General features: G+C 42.4%; 1 protein-coding gene across 2 annotated transcripts in view; it reads left to right on the top strand.

Moving 5' to 3' along the window:
• VPS13C (vacuolar protein sorting 13 homolog C) overlaps positions 1-19,556 on the top strand; it is a 2,773,485-nt gene that overhangs the window by 257,840 nt on the left and 2,496,089 nt on the right. For both annotated transcript variants that reach the window (XM_078680824.1, XM_078680823.1), the window contains exon 5: positions 19,428-19,529. In XM_078680824.1, coding sequence (XP_078536950.1) covers positions 19,428-19,529 — 102 coding nt within the window. The remainder of the gene's footprint in view (positions 1-19,427; positions 19,530-19,556) is intronic.

The following is a 19,556-nucleotide window of genomic DNA, read 5'->3' as shown; positions in this document are numbered from 1 at the left end:
CACAAGTTGTAGTATAAAAAGAAGTATTTTTATATAGACTTAACACAAGACAACAAACGACAAAAATCCAAAAGACTGTACTTTAACAATGGTAGAATTAGCTTAGTTCTGTTTAGATGTAAAATGCAACTATAAAACTAAAGTGTTGTAGGGAAGGTGATGCGTCGGTTCCTTACATGCAAGAACGGTGATGCGTCGGGTCCCTACTGCTGCGTAGGGGATGTGTTGGTTTTTCTCCGTATGGAAAGGTGATGCATCGGTTTCTTACTCCGCTTCCGTGGCAAGGCGGCCCGCAACGCCGTGATGCGATGAAGAGCCTGTGCAATGAAACAAAATGGCATCTTCTTCTTGATGCTGCAACGATGCGTGGATGCCCGACGGCCGTACGGCGACTCAACAATTCTTCTGAGCCGCAACAGGCCCTGCAACATGTTTCTCCAGTGATGCTTCGGCATCTGCTGTGACTTCGACACTGTTGCGAGGCGCTTCCGGTGATGTGATGGCGACAGCGGTGGCACGCTTCTCCGGTGATGTGACGGCTTCTGCTGTGACGGTGACATGCTTCTTCGTCTTGAGTTGCGCTTACAGCTCCCAGCGACACTCAGTCTCTCAGACGGCCCAGCTCAACAGCAGGCACTTCAATTCCCAGCAAGGGAAGGCAGGGGAGCTGGTTGGTGAAGTCTGTTGTCTCTGAGACTTTAGCAGGAGGCAAGCTCTATCTCAAGCCCTTGGAGATGCTTTACAAGTTGATTTGAAAGTAACACAAAGGCATTTCTCCTTTCTTTGGCAGTCAGGCAACCACTGCAGGCCAATCCCCCCAAACAGCACTCAACTTAGGGATAGTCTCCTCCTCAGTTTCTCGTGTTCCTCTCCTCAGCAAAGGTTTTTCTTGTTTCCCAAAAGTGATCTTAAGTTCTGGGGTCTGGTGTCTGGGTCCCCATATTCATACTAGCAAATCCTTTGTCTCTGGAGGCATAGAGTGTCTGTGCTTAGTCCAAACCAGTGATGTGCAGTTGTGGAGCACTTTTTTGACAGTGTAGGCCAGGGACATCAGACGCACCACAGGAGGTGAAGCCAGCATTGTGGAAGGCAGGCACGGCCCTATTCAGGTCCCAGGTCAACTCCTCCCACCCATCTACATGCAGATAGATCTATTCAGCCCTGTGCTGGTTCACCCTGTCTCCTGGAATCCCCCAGCCCCTGTCACTCAAACTGCAGACAAGGAATACACAACCTAGCAGAGGCAGACTTGGACAGTTAGGCCAGAAAATACCTACTTTCTAAAAGTGGTATTTTCAAACACAGAATGTTAAAACCAACTTCACTAAAAAATGTATTTTATCATTCTGAGTTCAGGCTTACTAAACTCAAATTTCTACCTAATTCCCTGAGTCAGTTAGGATTATAAGATGTTATAATCAAACTGCCCATTCCGGCCTATGGGGAACAGGTAGCCTTGCAATAGTGATAAACGAAAATGGCTGTAATTCACTATTAGGACATGCCACACAGATCAGGCCATATCCTACCTTTTACCTACAATGCACCTTGCCCTTGGGCCTACCATAGGGGTGACTAATATGCAGAAAAGGGAAGGTTTAGGGACTGGCAAGTGGGTGCACATGCCCAGTCAACATGGCAGTACCAGACTGCACACAGGCTCTGCAATGGCAGACCTGAGACACACTTTACAGGTTGCTTCTGTGGGTGGCACAACCAGTGCTGCAAGCCCACCAGCAGTATTTGCTGTACAAGCCTCGGGCACGCTCAGTGCACTGTACTAGGGTCAGACAAGTAAACCAACCAGACAAAATTGAGTCACTAATCCATACAGCAATTTACCTTAGGGAGCACTTGCTCTTTGGCACTGAATAGCAGTGGCACAGTGCCCAAAGCATCTATAACCAGCAAAAACACATGAGGCAACAGCAAAAAATGGAAGGGAGACCCACTCCAATGGTGCCAGGTCTAACAATGCCATTTTGTCTTTACAGGTGATATGGTTGCGGGAAAGCCTTTATTTTTTTGCTATGTGGTCCCTGCAAAAATACTAGCATAGATTGTCTTTTAGATGTACAGGTGATTTTGGTGTCAGTACTCTGTGGTAATATGGTGCAAATATTCGAGGCAACTTGAAATTGGCTGTTAGCATATTTAATTGCGTTACAAAATTCTCTTAGTGACATTTGTTCACTAGTTTGCCTGAATGTTTATATACCTCTAAATATGTACTGTTTTGCGGAAGAAATTAAATTTGCTTGATTTGCGTTGTTGTTTTTCATCATCGATAGTCCTTATGACAGGTGACTTTAATTTTAAAATGTCACTGTGAGTTTGATGAAGTGTTACAGTTTGAGAACTGCTCCGAAATAACGAGTTTTAATGAGGAGGCCACGATCCTCTATGACAAATTGAAGAGGAGAGGTTACCCCGAACGAACCATTAAAAGGGCACGGAAGAGAGCCACTAATGCTAACAGACCGCTCTTATTGGCCAAAACAGTGAAACCCGTTACCAAGAAACCAGTGTTTTTAACTACATTATGCTACAGCATCACATCAGATCAGACGGACTGTCCTGAAAAATTAGAGGATTCTGACCTCTAATGGGTTAAGTGTAGAGAAATCTCTGTTCTCATTCAAACGGAGTATGAACTTGAAAGATCTAATGGTACACACAAGACCCAATAAGATACAATGCAACAGACAAGGAACACCAGCAATATTGCCCCCAGTGAGTGGACACTCACGATGTGCCTCATGTAGCGTGTGTCACCTGACCAGGAATACAAAGACCATCGATGTAGGGCTACCACACCTATGGGAGCAGAGATCCCAAACCAACTGCAACTCAGAAGGGGTCATTTATTTGATCACCTGTCCATGCCAGAACGGTACATCGGCATGACGAACCACAAAGTGAAAACTCGAATATGGAACATCGGAGTACGATAAGGTGTAAAAAAATCTAACACCAAACTGACAGCACATTTTTGGGTACAGCAAACACCACTGAAGAACTGATGTGGTCCGTCATAGAGAAACTTCACCTGAACACGCACACTGGGGATAAGAACAGAGCCCTTTTGTGAAGGGAACAGAAGTGGGTGTATCGTGTCAAGAGTCACATCACTGGGTTGAATGATGATATCCCCTGGTATGCCTTGACGAGATAAAGAAAACATACAGATTAATTTGCGAGGATCGGTACCGTGCTCTACACCCGTGGCGATACATACAGTTTCCAAATATGTGTATAGATTGCACTGTGGGCTGATGTCTCCAGTGTTTTCCAACTTTCTGCCTCCATGGGACACTAAGATTTAATTCTCAGTTATTGGAGGATGTAATTTGTGTACAATTAGATACTAATGGTTGGGGCATCGGACTGTGTTTGGTTCAATCATTAGTTACATTTCATTGTAGCTTGTATACAACCTGTTCCTATAGTCTGTATTTATCGAACTGTATGTTTCAAACTTTACCTTAATAGAGAATGGTTATCGCATTCGCCAGACGGTGTTATCACTTTACCTTGCACACTTTATTCCGTTGGTGCGGGTATCTCTTCCTTTTATTCTTTTAGTTTGTATATACCGCTGTAGTGTTCTTTTGGGAGGAGGATACACAGGGAGGGGGGCTGCTACCCGCCCTTAGACGTCAGGAATGACGTAGACTCATCCCACGTGACTGGTACGTGGAACACGAAAATAGTAAATATAACGCGCGCATAGCAGGCTCACCTTGAATTACACGGCGGTGAGAGGCGAGAGTTAAGAGGAGCACCACCCTTGGAATAGTAAGGGGTTTTTGTGGGAGGGCCTGAATGGATCTCTCGGTCTCATGAGTTGCAGAGGAGCTTGTAATATGACACGGCCGCCATATTAAATTGGACCCCGTAGAATCGACATCTTCTCCACATCAGTGGGATTGGCATTGGGTCTGGTATGCTCCGATAAGGGTTAGGTCCATCTGGCAGGGGAGTAATCACAGGGGGTTAATAGGACGTTAGACTTCATGTGGGCTGTGTGCAGGACTAGATGGTTCGTCTTCTCCTAGGGCCGTACACTAATATCATTGTGACATGAAAATGTAATTGACGTGGTTAACACTCAGTCCTTTTTCCCTTGCTCTATGCAGAGTGAGACCCCCTGAGTGAGACTACAGGGGGTCTCCCCTGGCCCTCCACCAATTCTAGTTCGACTATGATATGAACTCTGTGAGTAGAGACCAGGTGTTTGGCCTGAACACTATAGTAAGATACATGTTCGGTCACATGTTTTGCTTTGAACTTGAGTAGGTGGATGTATGTGTGTGTGTATTTAGCAGCAACTGTTGATTTGCAGGAGTATTTGATAATATCTGGACATAACATATGGGTATTTCTCCATTTGGAGAGTCCTGTATGATTGGGTACTACCCCTGGAAGACGAACATTGCGTCAATATAAAGCGTGATATACGATTCTCGTCTATTATCCCAGCACCCTCTGTATTCTTTGGATGGGTGTTTGGGTGAGGTATATTAACAGGATTCTTACTCTCTAGCCTTGTTCATAGGTGGTTGTTTTTTTCCCTTGCAGTAATTGTACCTCGTGCGAGTGGAATTTCCTCCACACGGAAGAATATCAATGTGTCTTGAGCCCCGATATTTGACCAAGAAAAGGTAACAAGGGGTTTTTCGACTGGGACTGGTAGCAGTCCTGAGGAAGACCGGTTTGACCCTAAACTGGGGGCATGTTGGCACGGCTGGAACATGTTGACAATCACAGCAGTTTAGGGAGGGGTGTTAGGAGTGCTGTATGGCGTTTTAGATTCTGAATGGATGTTCCAGATTCATGCCCTTATATAGGTACAATTCACGTTGCCCTTATATGGGCATAGAAATCAAGCCCTTATTTAGGCATAGCCCATGCTACCCAAATACAGGCATGGCTACTTCCATCCGTTCACCAAACATCGCAACGATTTCTTGAAAAACCAGCTTAAGCCGTTAGGGACGTCCCCTTGCTTGAATATTGATTACTCCAAGAACTCAGTTACTTTACAGTGAACAACTATTCCCTAGGAGTTAATTCATGACATTCATATGCCTGACTTTACTTCAAACATGGCATTCCTAAACACCTTCAATGTATAAATATACCTTCACTTGCTATGGCAAAGCACGGTGGTTCGGTGCAGTTTGGCGACCTATTTGCCCGACGCAGCTCGCTACAGCAAGTGCCGAAGAAAGTAGACTATCCAACTGATGCACTGATCAGGAAGCTGCCCTCCTCTGCTGAGAAATCCAGCTCCAGTGTTTCTGACTCCCCTTGCGGGGTGTTGGGAAATCGAGTCCTGAGATAGAGATACCAGACCTCCTTCATTCTAAGGTATAGAGCTGATTAGAACCTAGAGAAGCCTTTGGTAGATTCTTGGCAAAACTAAACTTATGCTAAAGACCATACTTACTTCCTCCCTGGTACTAGACCTAGGTTAGGTACTTTGGGGCAGGCGTATTTTAGAAGCACCAGTTGAGTATTTTAGCCTGTGTTATTTATGTATGTATTTTTATATGGCTTAGAAACCATACAATGCTCTTACAGTATTATTTCATATTACTGTTTACGCTGTACGCATTATACTTTGCATTCCGCCTAATGATTGTAGCAGTTCACCTCTCTTGCATCAGAAAGAAGACTGTCAATAAACCCTTTTTATTGAAACGCCCATCTCTCTATTTCTGTGCACCTTCCGTAGAAACGAAGCATGCAGGATTGACTGAGTGAAATACTTATCTATTGTTTCCACGACTCTAAAGATAGTTATTTCAGTGCTACGGAAAGTTGTCCTGTTTATGCGGTTGTCAGAAACTAATCACTTCTTGTGTATTTGAGGACGTTTCTAGTGACCTCTGAGCTAGCTGGCACTCACTATTGAGTGTAGTATATTCGATAGAGACCTACTGACCGAAGTCCTACGTCATATCTATAGGATATACTATTCCAATGCACAGAGCCTATTGGGAATATAGGAACTACACTACAGGATTACCTAGATAGCTCTAGACACCACCATCCTTCACTATTTTAATCCTGACCCTTCAATAAAGTTTAATTGTAGGATACCCCAGAGTTAGTTTTAGTCACTTTTCACTGCACAATTTCTAGAACTGTTCCCAGTCACTTGGTTGGCACCTATTAGGTTTGCCTTGTGTTGTTTGTCTTCCACTACCCTATGCTTCATTCTGTGCGTGGCTACGCCTGGGTGTATTGTAAGCAGACACGATGATAAAGCATGTCACACACATTTGTGTGTGAGTGAGGGCAGTTTTATACAACACTCTTTGTGCCACTTCATGGTCTTGTTTTTTAATCCTCCCTACCCCTTCTGGTGTGACTGTCTGATCAGAGGGTTCGGGGTAGGTGAGTTGTTACCCTCACCCTCCTTTTGTGTGAGATATTATGTCTATAGTGACCAAGACTAGGGATGAGGCAAGGCAGGCTCCCAGTTGGATGAGGGGACATTGCCGAGGCGAATTACGACACTCGCACTGTAGCTCCAGCATCTGCCCACCTGCCAAGACTAGAGGACCCTGTGAGAAGCAGGAGGAGAGCGCCTGGAGGTCTTATCGAGTGGAATCCTGAAGCAGTGCGAAATTTTGAATCCACTTCGAGGAATTTTGCTTCGATCAGGCAGAGTGCTGCTGTTTGCGACCCCTGTTTGCAGGTGGGAACTGCGGTGAAGATAAGGGTAGTCATCTTGGTACAGCACTGCCAAAAATAGGTGGGTCTTTACCCATGTCGTTTTGTGACCGAAATGGGTTGACGCCCAGAGTGCACTGTTCGCGACCCTCATATGCCAGGTGCTGGCCTTGGTAAAGATAAGGGCCATTGCCCTGTTACAACTCTATGACAAGTTAGAGGACTGTCACCCTGTGCCATGTTGTGACCCAAAGAGGCTGTTTGCCAGAGTCCAGTTTTTGCAGTCGCCATTGCCCGGAGTTGGTAGTGGAAGAGGTCCGTCATTCTGGAGCACTGTGTGCTAGACCTGCATAGCTCATTGGAACCCATAGAAGAAGTACACCAATGCCATCACCCAAACCCAATAGCACGTGAGACTGGCCATCAGACTCGGGGAGACTTACCATATGATTGGAGGAGTGCCACGAATGCCTGCTGCCTCACCACAGCATCATGACTTCTTTCTGCTGGGCCACTGATGCATGCCTGGGCCAGCTGAACCGCAGCTCCAAGCCAATTCAGGTAAGTCTAATTGACAGGCCATCAAGACTCTGGGGGTATTTGCAATGACTAGAAGAACCTCTGTAATGGTACACTTTGACATTTAAGAAGCCATTGTGGAATTTTAAGAACTCTACTTTACAGTGGGGCCTAACCTGAATAATCACCTCACGTGAATGGGGAATAACCAACGTCCTTGGATAAGGGAGTGGGACAAAGTGACATACCCAGACAACGCTAGAGTTCCGACATTATGAAGACTCTGTATGATTTGTTGTGTACCGTATTCCACTTTGTGTTCTTACATAAATGCTACTTTTTTCATGAAAGCCAGTATCTGGCTGGACATTCATTTATTGGGGTGGCTAAGTGTGTTTTAAGCTCTGAGTGTACACCTTGTATCTATCTCTCCCCCCTGACACACCCCTCCGAAAGCTTTAAATGCTTGGCAGACCCTACCACTGAGAGTCAAGTGCAGAAGCGTCAGTACTTGGCCCAGTTACTCAGAGTTCATAGCAGCTCAGGCCCCAGGACATCCGGAGTAAAAATCTATAACCACCACAGTTGGGCCAAATAGCTGCTGGTTGCCCCGTGGCCCTCTGAAAGAGGTTCTGACAGAGATAATTAATAATATGACACCTTCATGGTCAAATGGATCGAAAAGTCTTCCAGCAACTGTATTTATTGCTGATCCTCTTTGGTGGTCCATTATATTAATCCCATGTTTTAAATGGATTCCATCTATTAACACAAGACCAGATTCAGGGTGTGGTGCAATTTATAAGAAAGGCTGTATGGGAGATTCCGCAAACTACAGGTTGATATCCATGCTTGACATTATGTGCTAAGATCTAAGATCTAGGCAAAAGCTTTTTTAAACATCTTAAGAGCTGGCCATTTGGTACAAGTAGTATCACTAAATAAGAATGTGGTTTCAGGGAAAACTATGAAAAATTGCCTTGCTGTTGACCACTACATGGTCCTTTGGTCGACAGCCAGGAGATCCATTATCACAGTTGTCAAACTGTGCTACTGCTGCCTCGTGTATTTCCATGCTGATTTTGACATGGTTGACTGAAAATTACTATGGAAGAAATTACAGGTTTATATTATTCCTCAAGAAAGATTTGTTATTGAGGATTCAAGAGTTGCATTCCAGAGATTAGTTTCATATGCGTTTGAATGTGTTTGCTAATTTATCGGAAAAAATATACCTGTCCAAAACGGCTTATAGCAGGGGTGTATGTTAAAAACGCCCTTAGTCTCTGCAGTTAATGCTCTCAACTCCCGTTTAGTGGGCGTTTGGTTGAAACATTAAATAAAGACATATGTAAAGTAACACCTAAGGCTATTTACAGGGCTGAATTACTGATCCTTGATCAGAGAGTAAACTTGGAACATATGAACAGGAAACATTTTTCAATAATATCGTTGTGAGATATATTGAATTGGTCAGACCAATGTTCTTGTCCAAATCCAAATTTTGCTGCTAATTGTGACCCAGGGTTAACCTTTCCAAATTCAAAATCTCATTTGTGTTGGTTAAAATAAGACTTCTTAGCGAAAGGGTCAAATGCAGTAGTCCAACCGAAGAGAGAAATTATTTTTCTGTTTAAGTCTGTGATGCATTCTTTGAAAGCTTATGAGATGAAGAGATTTCCCTCCTCTTTCAACTTCCTGATAAACCTATCTGGAATCAAATGCTATGAATATGTATTGATGAGGTTTGGCGAGTATCTGCTTTTAAATGGAGACTTGGCATGAGCATTGAGAGTTGTATATGTGAATATAAAGTTAAATATAGGACAACCCTCAACATACTTCTAGACCATTTCAGTTGGGTAGGGGATCCCGGCAGGGATGCCCACTTTCGCCCTTAAGATTTGCCCTAGTGCTAGTTGATCCGTGGACTCAAATGGACCGGGACTCACAAAGATAGAATTCCACTTTATGTGGACGATATACTCCTATATATGGCCTCTCCGACAGCAGCGGCTCATGTATATGGGCGCAGGGGCTGCACCCCCTTTACTTTCATGGCTTCTAGAACAAACACTTAAGTACCGTTGAAATTAAGTTAACCGTACACTAGACATTTTTGCAAGGGGTGCCCCTTCGAGAAGACGTACCTAATTCTGTACTTGCAGGGCTTATCCACGCACAGCCCTGGCCTTTTCTCAGCACGCGGTGACGTTGCTCTGATTTCTCCACCTTCCTCCAGTGCGGCTATTAAAAACAGCTTCGGGCATTTAGCTGTCAAGCCCGAGCTCCACAAGCTTGCATGCCACTCAATAGAGATGTCGCATGGTGAGATCGGATCAGCAACCTTGACTGGCCAAACTCCACCCCGTGACAAAAAGTGAAAGGGTGTGTTGAGGAAGTTTCCAATTCCAACAGAGCTGCAAACAAAATTATTTGGAGCACATTCCTGCTCAGCACAGCACATGTGGGAAGCCTGCACAGGTCGAGTTCGCGCTATATTAAACTGAAAAAAACGGTTAACTGTGACCTATGTGACCTAATGTAACATTTACAATCGATGAACAGATCAGCAGCTGCCTCCAAAAAAGAACTGCACAAGTAAGTTTGGAGAAAAAAATCTAGTCCTTCTCTTGCCTTTTTATTTTCCTTTCTATTTGCTGACTCCTCTGCAGTACTAATCGGACAGTGCAAAACATTTTACTGACACAACTGCATGTGGTTGGTTTTTCTCCATTGCAGATATGTTCTTTTTGTGACACGAGATGTAATCTGCAAGGAGAATAAAACAAGTTGTTACAAGGTGCAACTGTTTATTAATTAAATTGCTGGTTACTCAATGAGTGATGTTTGGTGTGTTTGTGTGAGTGGGTGAGGCATTGACTGTGTAAATCGGTAGATGTAATGGTTATATGATTTGGATGAATGACTGTGAATCTTGATGCTTGATGAGTGAATATGAGTGAGTAGGTGAATGATGTAAAGTGGGAGAAAGTGAAATAATTGTTGAATGTGGTAGGTAGGTGAATGATTTTGAGTGAGTAGTTTAGTGAGTAACTGAGTTTATGACTGGGGGAATGGTAAGGTGCATAGAAGAAAGCTTGTTAAAACACAGTGAATTGATTGAATGCAACCTGTTGCCTCCAATAACATATTTTAATAACTGGAAATACAACTTTGGGCAATGTGAATGAGCGTGACGATAGTTTGATGAGAATATATGATTGAGTGCGTGAATGAGTATGAGTTAGTGTGTAACCAGCAGAATGGGTGAGGGCGTGGATGGAAGTATATAGTTTAGTGGGGAAATGAGTGTGTGTGGCTGGATGGAAATATGTGAGTTGATGAGAAATTGTGCTGACCATATGCTGGAAATATTGGTGAAGGTGTAAGAGATTCTGGTCAGTCTCAGGCCTCTTTCCTCGTAGCTGGGTCCGAAGGCTCCCTCCTCTAAGCCTTCTGACAAAGTTGATGGATGATTGGTGTTTGACCCCCACGGTTTGAACTCTGGCACTAAACTCAGCCTTTTCATCCTCAAGGTTCAATAAATAGAAAACTATTGAGTTATGTAAAAATGAACATCTGTGTTGACCCTCTTTTCCCAGCCTGACTCTCCGAGAAAATTAGGCATCCGGTTTGCTGTGCTCAATTGTGTGGCGCAATACGGTGTATAGACTTCTGCCGTACCACTTTTTGCAATCACCAGCCACCACTGCTCTCCGACATCCACCCTTCATCGTATTCTTCATATCTTTCGCATATTTGGCAGTCATTCAGGATGCAAAATAAACTGGTCTAAGTCTCACATATATCCACTGCAGGGCCCGCTACCGCGTATACCAAGGGAATATGAGATTCTTCTTGCACTAGTGGGCTTCCACTACTTAGGAATCTATATAACGACGGGCTCTGTCCGACTCTTCTTGGGCGTGCAGCCCTCTTTAAAATGCTGGTGCTGCCCCGTTTTCTTTATGTATTGCAAATTATTCACGATAGAATCCACAACTCCTATTTCGCTAGCATTGACAGTGCTGTACGCACCGTGTTATGGGATAGCCGGGCACCACGAATAGTGATGCAAATACTATTGGCAATGTGTTATGATGGGGGAATTGCATTGCCTGACCTTAGATTGTATTACTTGGCATCTCAACTTGTGGTGATCAACCGCTGGGCTCATGGGGCCGGGGGGATCCAAGTTTCCATACAGACTGGTGGCTTATGGGACAAGGCGGGTATAATAAAGCGCTATAAATGAACGCCAAGAAATTAGGCCTTACTGGACTGGCAGCACCTACAATTGAAACCTGGCAGGTGGTCACCAAGAAACTTGGCTGGCACGACAAAATTACACGTGCGACCCCACTCTGGGTACTCAAACAATTGGGTCGCTTTGATAAGTTTTGATAAGTGGGACCTGATTGGTATCTCAACTGTGGGGACTATGCGGAGTCCTAAGGGATTGGCCACTTTCGCTGACCTACAGAAAGAATATTACCTTGCACAATCTGAAACATTCAGATATCTACAGATCAGCCATGTGCCCAAAACAGCAATACCGGGGAGGGGCCCACTTCCCGAGGCTTCCCCACTGGATTGATACTCTACCCCATGAATAAGAAGGCTATATCCTTCACCTATAAAAACTTATTACCAACCTGCAGCAGCATTGGGAGGCAGATCTGGGTGTGCTGGAAGAAGAGGATTGGTGAGACGTCTTGGGAGGTGTCCATCCCAATAGGACTGCGCCTTGTCCAACTCAAGATCCTACATAGTGTTTATCTTGCTGCAGGAGACTTGGCTAAGATGGGTAGGAGGGCTGATCCTTCTTGCCTGTGACAGTGTCACCGGGTGGGAACTTTCCTCCATATTCTCGGGGAGTTGTCCAGCTGCTCATTCAGACTGGGTGGCCGTCACCAAACAATTGGAGAAAGCTATGGGGAAGAAATTGACTGCTACTCTGAAACTGTCTGCTAAATATCTGGGATGGCCACTGACCTCTTACAGACAGAGAAATAATGGGTTTAGTTGGGATGGGCTCTCGAAAAACGAAACATTGCACAAAAAATGGAGTGTGGGGAAGATGCCACATATCAGAGAATGAGTTGCAGATGTGGACAGAGCTATGATTATAGAGAAATATGTTTTCAAACATAGAGGATGCCTCCAAAAATGGGATTGTAAGTGGGTGGCATGGAATGCACACAGGAGAGAAATATGCTTGTATCTGACTGTGGAACTACGTCGTAATGAAGTCAATTACACAACCTACTAAATACTGAGGGAGAGATACAGGAATAATGAGTCATGGTGGTATCAAATTATGAAAAATAATTTGTTTACATTTTGCATCTGATCGTTTGCTTCTGATAACTGTGCTGTTTGTTTTGTTGATCAATAGAGAGTTTAAAACAAAATATATGACAACCCACATCCTACTAGACTGTTTGCTTTTTTAGGAAGAGGGGCAAAAAGATTATTGGTCCAGTTTTCAGGACATATCGAGTTTTGACCCAAGGAGAAGAACTAGTTACTTTATTCTCCATAAAGTATCTTACTGTAATTACCTTGGCAACATATATTACGCTAATTCAGAGAAAACCATTTATTTAATGATAGAATGTGTTATGTTGACTGTACAGAAAAATGCTCTGAGCAATAGTTGTGTTAATCTAATTTTATGGCACATTAAACTATTCAGTCTTTTTTTATTTTTAAGGACGTGACTATGGTTTCTGGATTTGGAAGGAAATTGTTTTCTTTATTGTATAATATTTGAATGTTTTATATTTCTATAAGATAACTTTTAGGAAATAAACAATACAACAATATTCAGACTGGAAGTACAGTAAACTGTACATATTCTATAACTCTCTCAGTGCACAGAGAAATTCCAGAGACATTCCTCTCCTAACTCTTGTGTTCAATCACCTCGGCGATTTTGATCTTCTTCTGTTTACTACCACACCTTTGATTATCCGGATGCAATTCACCCGGCACCTCCAGGCATCACACACTAGGATCTGGGACCTCTTTTTCTCGTAAAGTGTTTTTACATGTTTTTATCCCATATATTTCCACCCTCCTCTTTTAAGTCTCTTGTATACAACCTGCTAATCCTGTAAAGCGCTCTGATACCCTAACGGGTCAAGTCGTGCTCTATAAAACACAAATAAATAAATAAAAAGGAGGCATGTTGACTGTTTTGCTATTTGAAGTTGCTATACGAAAGCTGCTGTTTTAGCACTTCTTGTCAATTGAACCCAGAAGTGAAATAAAAATAACTCTAAAAACTTTACTTCAGAGTTATACCTATTGGACAAAGGGTGACACAAGCTTATTTAAGGGTCAATGTTCTATGTGAATGTGGACGTTGTGTATTATTGCTGCTGTCTGGTATCTACCCGGGTGCAGATAAGAGAAAAAGGCTTAAAGATTTCTGCTTGATGACCAAACTGCAGAGGGGCACCTTCAGTACAAACAACACTGCAGCGGTGGGAGATGTGGATATATCAGATCGTCACTGAAAAGATAGTGAACAGTCCCGTCAATAGTTGGCCGTCCGGCAACCATTGGACTATTTTTTTTTTTTGTTATACATGGACAGAGCACACAATCGGCATAACTTTGTGATCTTTGGGTCCCACCTAGTGGTGCTTCTTCATGGACCATAGCACTGACTGAGGCCCTTCATTTCTAGAGGCCCTTCTACCTCCACCATAGCCCCATGGCACTGTTCCTGTGAATTCTGTGCATTATGTGATGGATTCCTGATGAAGTGATAACCACCGAAACGCATGTAGATAAAATCGAAGTCATTCACACTATGAACTAAATTGTTAATGAATCATGTACAATGAATTAATGTTTACCGCTTTCAGTCATATGTATGTTTAATGAACAGGTTATCTTGGACCATTCGTAGAAACAAAAACTGGTCCATTAAAATGAATGCATCATTTACTCTATAATATAAGTACCATCTGCCAACCCTGGTATTCTTGGTTTAACTTTAAATGGAGAAAACTGTTTAGCTGGACTGGTACATTTTTATAATTCAGTTAATTCATGCTCAGACTCTAGTCATTTATCTGCTCTGAATGTTTTTATTAGCATGTCAATGAATCATAGCCTGCATAATCTCATGGTTATGGGTGACTTCAATGTACACCCTTGTGGTGACCCCCTATTTAAATGTATCCTAGATCTAAATTGCTCACGATCTCAAGGTTTACACTTTGAACACTCAATTGAGGGGGAGCTTTTTAATGATATGTTGAATGATCTGGATGCGACACCCACCATGGCTTTGATGGATCCCTCCAAAAGATTTGAGACACCTACTTTTAAGGGCCATGGGAAGGGAACATTTATTGATTATGTGTTAATTTCATTATCTATACAGACTTTTGTAGATTCTTTTTTAATCGACGAGAGTGAATTTAGCGATCACAATCCTCTTACTTTGCGACTGTTAGGACCATGGATAGTTAAGGAAGGGCCGAACCCTAGTCAGGGAAGACTAAGTACAACTGATGGTAGGCGCAAACTGAAATGGTCTAAGAATACCCTTGATCTGCTATACAAAGATATTAAAGTAATGTGTGCAGACGAAATTATCACTTGCACCCAAGGAGGCATACAGCATATGAAGGTGCTTGGGGCATTTCAGTCACTCAGATAAGGCCAAGAAGCTGCTGTCTGCACCAGCCAAAAATCAAGCTAATGTGGGCCCAAAGTGGCTTAATCATGATTGCTCTAAAGCAGCCAGTAATCTAAGGATGACTTTAGCAGCTAAACCCAGAGAACAGGCGAATGTACAATTGTGTCGGAAGGAATATAAATCAATACTAGCTAAACGTAAGGAATCCCTAAGGGTAGAGGCTTGGAACGAGTTATTGGACCCTAAAACTCTTAAGAATAGCTCTAAATTTTGGGGCGCAATGAAAAAGCCTTTTCTTGTCCAGGAGACCGGTGACGGTCTTGAATGCCATATACCCAAGGAGGACTGGGAAGCACATTTCGAGCAATTGTACGACTGGCCTATGGAAGAAACTGCTAGCTCGGCACCTGCCAATAATGGAAAGACAATTAAAATTGACAGGGGTGAAACCCTTGAGGGTATCATGGGATTAACAGCCTGGAAAGCACCCGGACCAGATGGGATCCCTCCGGACTTATTTAAGTCTGAGCCTTCTTTTTGGGCTCCCATCTTGGAGGTTGTTTTTAATGCTGCAGTGCAATGTGGATGCCCCCAATCTTGGGGGGTCTCCACAATTGTCCCTGTTTTTAAAAAAGGGGACAAATGTAGCCCACATTGCTATAGACCCATTTCACTTATTGATTCCATGGTGAAAATAATAGGAAGGATACCCTCCCTTCTGAGACTCGGGCAATTGATGACCTTTTTCTGTTTAGACGCGCTATCAAAACCTTATTGTTTGTCTAAATTTAGGTTCTTCTCTGCGCCAGACTGATGTTGTGTTGTGTTTGCCTTCTCATAACGCCAGGACGCCCCTTTGCTGGGGCAGCTGTTGCGCTGTACAAATATTAATAACATAACATAACATAACTACTGCAGAGACTTTCATCCTGGGTGGAGGAAAACAACATCATGTCCATCTCCCAGTATGCATTCTGCAGTGGTCGCTCAACAACTACCCAATGCCTTAACCTTTTCTTAATTTTAAGTAAATATACAGTGGCTCACAGGGGTACCATCCACCTCGCCTTCATGGATCTGTCCTCAGCTTTTGACTGTGTGAACAGGCGGAAGCTGTGGCAGTCCATGAGGGCGAAGGGGATGGACAGTGGTATTGTTGACTTCCTTATAGACCTTCATAGCAATACTAGAGCTAATGTTAGATTCTCTCAAGATCTGAGCGTGACGAATAATTTTAATATTAGAAAAGGAGTCCGACAAGGATGTATTTTGGCTCCATTTCTTTTTAACTTCTATATTAACGACCTGGATAGCGTTTTACAGGAGGTGTCGGCTGACTGTCCTAGAGTCGGTCGCCGGGGTATTCCAGTCCTATTATATGCAGATGATGCAGTACTCATATCTAGGACTGAAAGGGGCCTCCAAGCTCTTTTAAATGCTTTTAAGTCCTTCATGACACATAGGGACTTAATGATTAATAATTCCAAATCAGTTATCATGCAAGTAGGTCAACAACCCAGAAGGAACTTTTTATTTAAAGTAGATGAAGCAGTAATACCCACATCAAAGACGTTCTCCTATTTCGGGGTCCTTTTTGATAGTAAATTAAACTGGGGTCCGCATCTTCTTAAAAAGAAAGAACTGGTCAGGGTGAATGCATCTATTTTAAATTTTGCATCCAAATTTGGGAAAAAAACAACTGGTGCCATGCTGCAATTATATAATGCCAAATCAGTGGCCACGGCTGTATATGGTAGTGAATTATGGGGGTATGTCGCAGGAGAGCAGCTCCAGATTGTGGAAAACACTTTCATGAATCGTCTTCTGTGTGTCCCCTCTGGCACGTCCAATTTAGCAGTCCATGATGAATTAGGGATACAGTATATAAGTGATATTTTTTCCCTATGTCCACTGACTTGTTGGATAAAACTTTGGCTGAATTCTGATATTCCATTGACACACTTAATTGTGAAAGATTGTTTGTCTCAGGATAATGCATTGGCCATCCCATGGATGAAATACTTGAAGTCTAGTTTTTGTAGACTGGGTCGTTCCTATTTGTTTGGAAACCCTAGTAGTATTGTCAAGGGGGACCTGGAGGCAACGAAACTGGCCTACCTCATGCATAGGAAGACCCAGAGGGAAGCAATTGAGTTCCAGAAGCCGAGTGTCAGAAAATATGTTATGCTGAAAACATGTGCATCTATTGAGCCTTATTTAATGGGCTCTCTGACCTCTCATGAACATTTTTTATTGACTAGATTCAGGTTGAATCTCATTCATCTTTTGTTTACTCGGCCTAAAACTGCTATTTTTGGTAAAGTTGCAGCTCGCTGCGACAGAAAGTCTCCGCAGGACATGCTGCATTTTCTATTTTTATGTAGCTTTTATGAATACCCCCGTAAACGCCATCTGGTGACACTTTTAAGAAATCTTAATTTTATTCAGATCAGACCGACCTTGATGTATTTACAACTTTTGCACAATGATAGTATTCTCCATGTCCTTGAATTTTTAAAATCAACTGTTAAATACAGAAAATGCATGGATTTGTAATGGTCTTTACTCAATGAAATTTTTTAATGAAATTGTTGGCACAACTTGGATAAATTACGTATTCCTCTGTTTTTTATGAAATGATGAAATTATACTTTTGCACCTCTGTATCCTGCTATGATATGTATTTTTAAAGAATTATGAATTTTCTGTATTATTGTATTTGTACTTTTGTGGTTTTTGAACAAAAACCGAAATAAAGTTTTATATACGTACATACCCTATAATTTATTACTACTTAGGACATTACTAATGTGAATATTATATTATGACGTTTGATATGGTTTCTTTTTAAACATTCTGAAAAATTCAAAAAATTAAAATATATCTTGTGATTCTAATCATTAGATGAACTGTCGTTATATTGTCAATATTATGCCAGTTGTGTTAATGTATGCCTGCATACTCAAATGTATTTGCTTCTTGCTTAAGCTTGTTCTTTAATATTTACAGCTTCAGTATCGATGCAGTAGTTCCCTTCCCAGCATTCACTCTCGAGCCCCCTGCTGCAATCCCTTCTGCAGTACCACACTGGTGGCGCATCAGCATATCTGAAGCTTTTAACACCGTGATTTAACATTCGCCAAAACTCCACTTCCACCCAAAAAGTCTACGGAGTGAGTGCAAACTCTTGGCAGACATGGTGGCCACAGGCCACATGAATCATGTGTATGCAACTAGGTTTATGCCCTGAACTTGAGGTTTAAAGTGCAGCTCATGCCAGTAGATTACCTTCCGGTGCCTCACAGTTTACAGTAATTATCAGCATCTAAATACAAAGCACGTTTGTGTAACATGCTACTCTTAGAATCATGCTGCGTTATTAAGTCTGAAACCAGTTCAACCTTTCAGATCATAGTTTGAAATGTTACTAGTTAACTGTGGCGAACTAGCAATGCTATGTAATATTTTCGAGAACAGTTTTGTGGAAAACTCTAATAAGTGGCATTTGTGTATGCCTGCTGTGAGTGAAACAGACAATTTAACGTGGTTTAGTTAAGCTCGTCTTTGTGCACAACCAGGTATCTGCCTCTGACTGCTTTCATTTGCCTGTGTACGCTCATGTGGATCCTTGAATATGCTTGTGTGGACTCCGCACTTCATTAAACATCGATCATCGGTGCTTAATTTGCAAAATAAAGAAAGTGAAACGACCTTCAAGCTGCCAACATTTTGGGTTGTCAAATACCAGGCCTGTTAAGTTTTGGCTCCACCTCATGGCTCTTTTTCCCACCACCCATGAGTTTCTGTCTCCTTATTGCATCCATCCCTGCTTTCGGCCTCTCACTGTTTTCCTGCTGTTCTCTCCCTTCGTTCTTAATTTGTAGCCATTCGTTCTCCTCTTACATTGGATCAAAATCTACTGATCAAAAATATGTTCCAGTCCCTAAAAATGTATGCCGATATCTATGACCTGGAAAGACTGGCAATAATTAAGTGCAGTATAGGTCTCCTCTTCACCAGACAGATTCTAGGCTGCAGGAACTGAATTCCCCACCAGAGATTCAATCCAATAAAGCACATTGCCTCTCCATCAAACCAAATAAATATCACAGTCGTTGAAAGGGGAATACGTTTTTTGCAAAATAAGTGCACATCGCTTCTGTACCAAATATTTCACTTGCACTATCCTTTCCAGTAGTCTATGTAAAATACATCTTCATTGGAAATCATTAAGACAGACCCATTGACTTTTTTAATAATTTCATTTTTGTGAAGATTACCGTAGGTTCTTCATAGAGACGCTGAAATGTGCTACTGTTGATTAACATCGATTTCTATGAATGCGAGATGTAACATGACAATGTTTTTGTTAGGATTTTTTTAATAGTATAGTTTAAACAATAAGTTAAATAACTCGAAATGATAGAAAGATATGCCTAGGCAGAGGAATTTAAATCATGTCGTATATAGTTCTTATGCTTGCAGGTATTTTTTTAATGTAATACAATACATAAGTGGAACAAATTGACTTTTTGTTGTCCTTCTTATTGTTTTCCCCAAGGCATTAAGTATGATGCAGATAAAGAAGAAAAACAATTTCAGGATTCTAAACAGCGGGAGCTATCCAAAATTGAAGAAGCTCTACAAAAAGCTGCAGACAAAGGTAAAGACGGACAAACTCGCATTTCAC

Source organism: Lissotriton helveticus, chromosome 3_1 (assembly GCF_964261635.1).
Source record: "Lissotriton helveticus chromosome 3_1, aLisHel1.1, whole genome shotgun sequence".
NCBI classification, from domain to species: domain Eukaryota; kingdom Metazoa; phylum Chordata; class Amphibia; order Caudata; family Salamandridae; genus Lissotriton; species Lissotriton helveticus.
The sequence above is the reverse complement of the archived record's forward strand: the minus strand, read 5'-3'. Positions and strand labels throughout refer to the sequence as shown.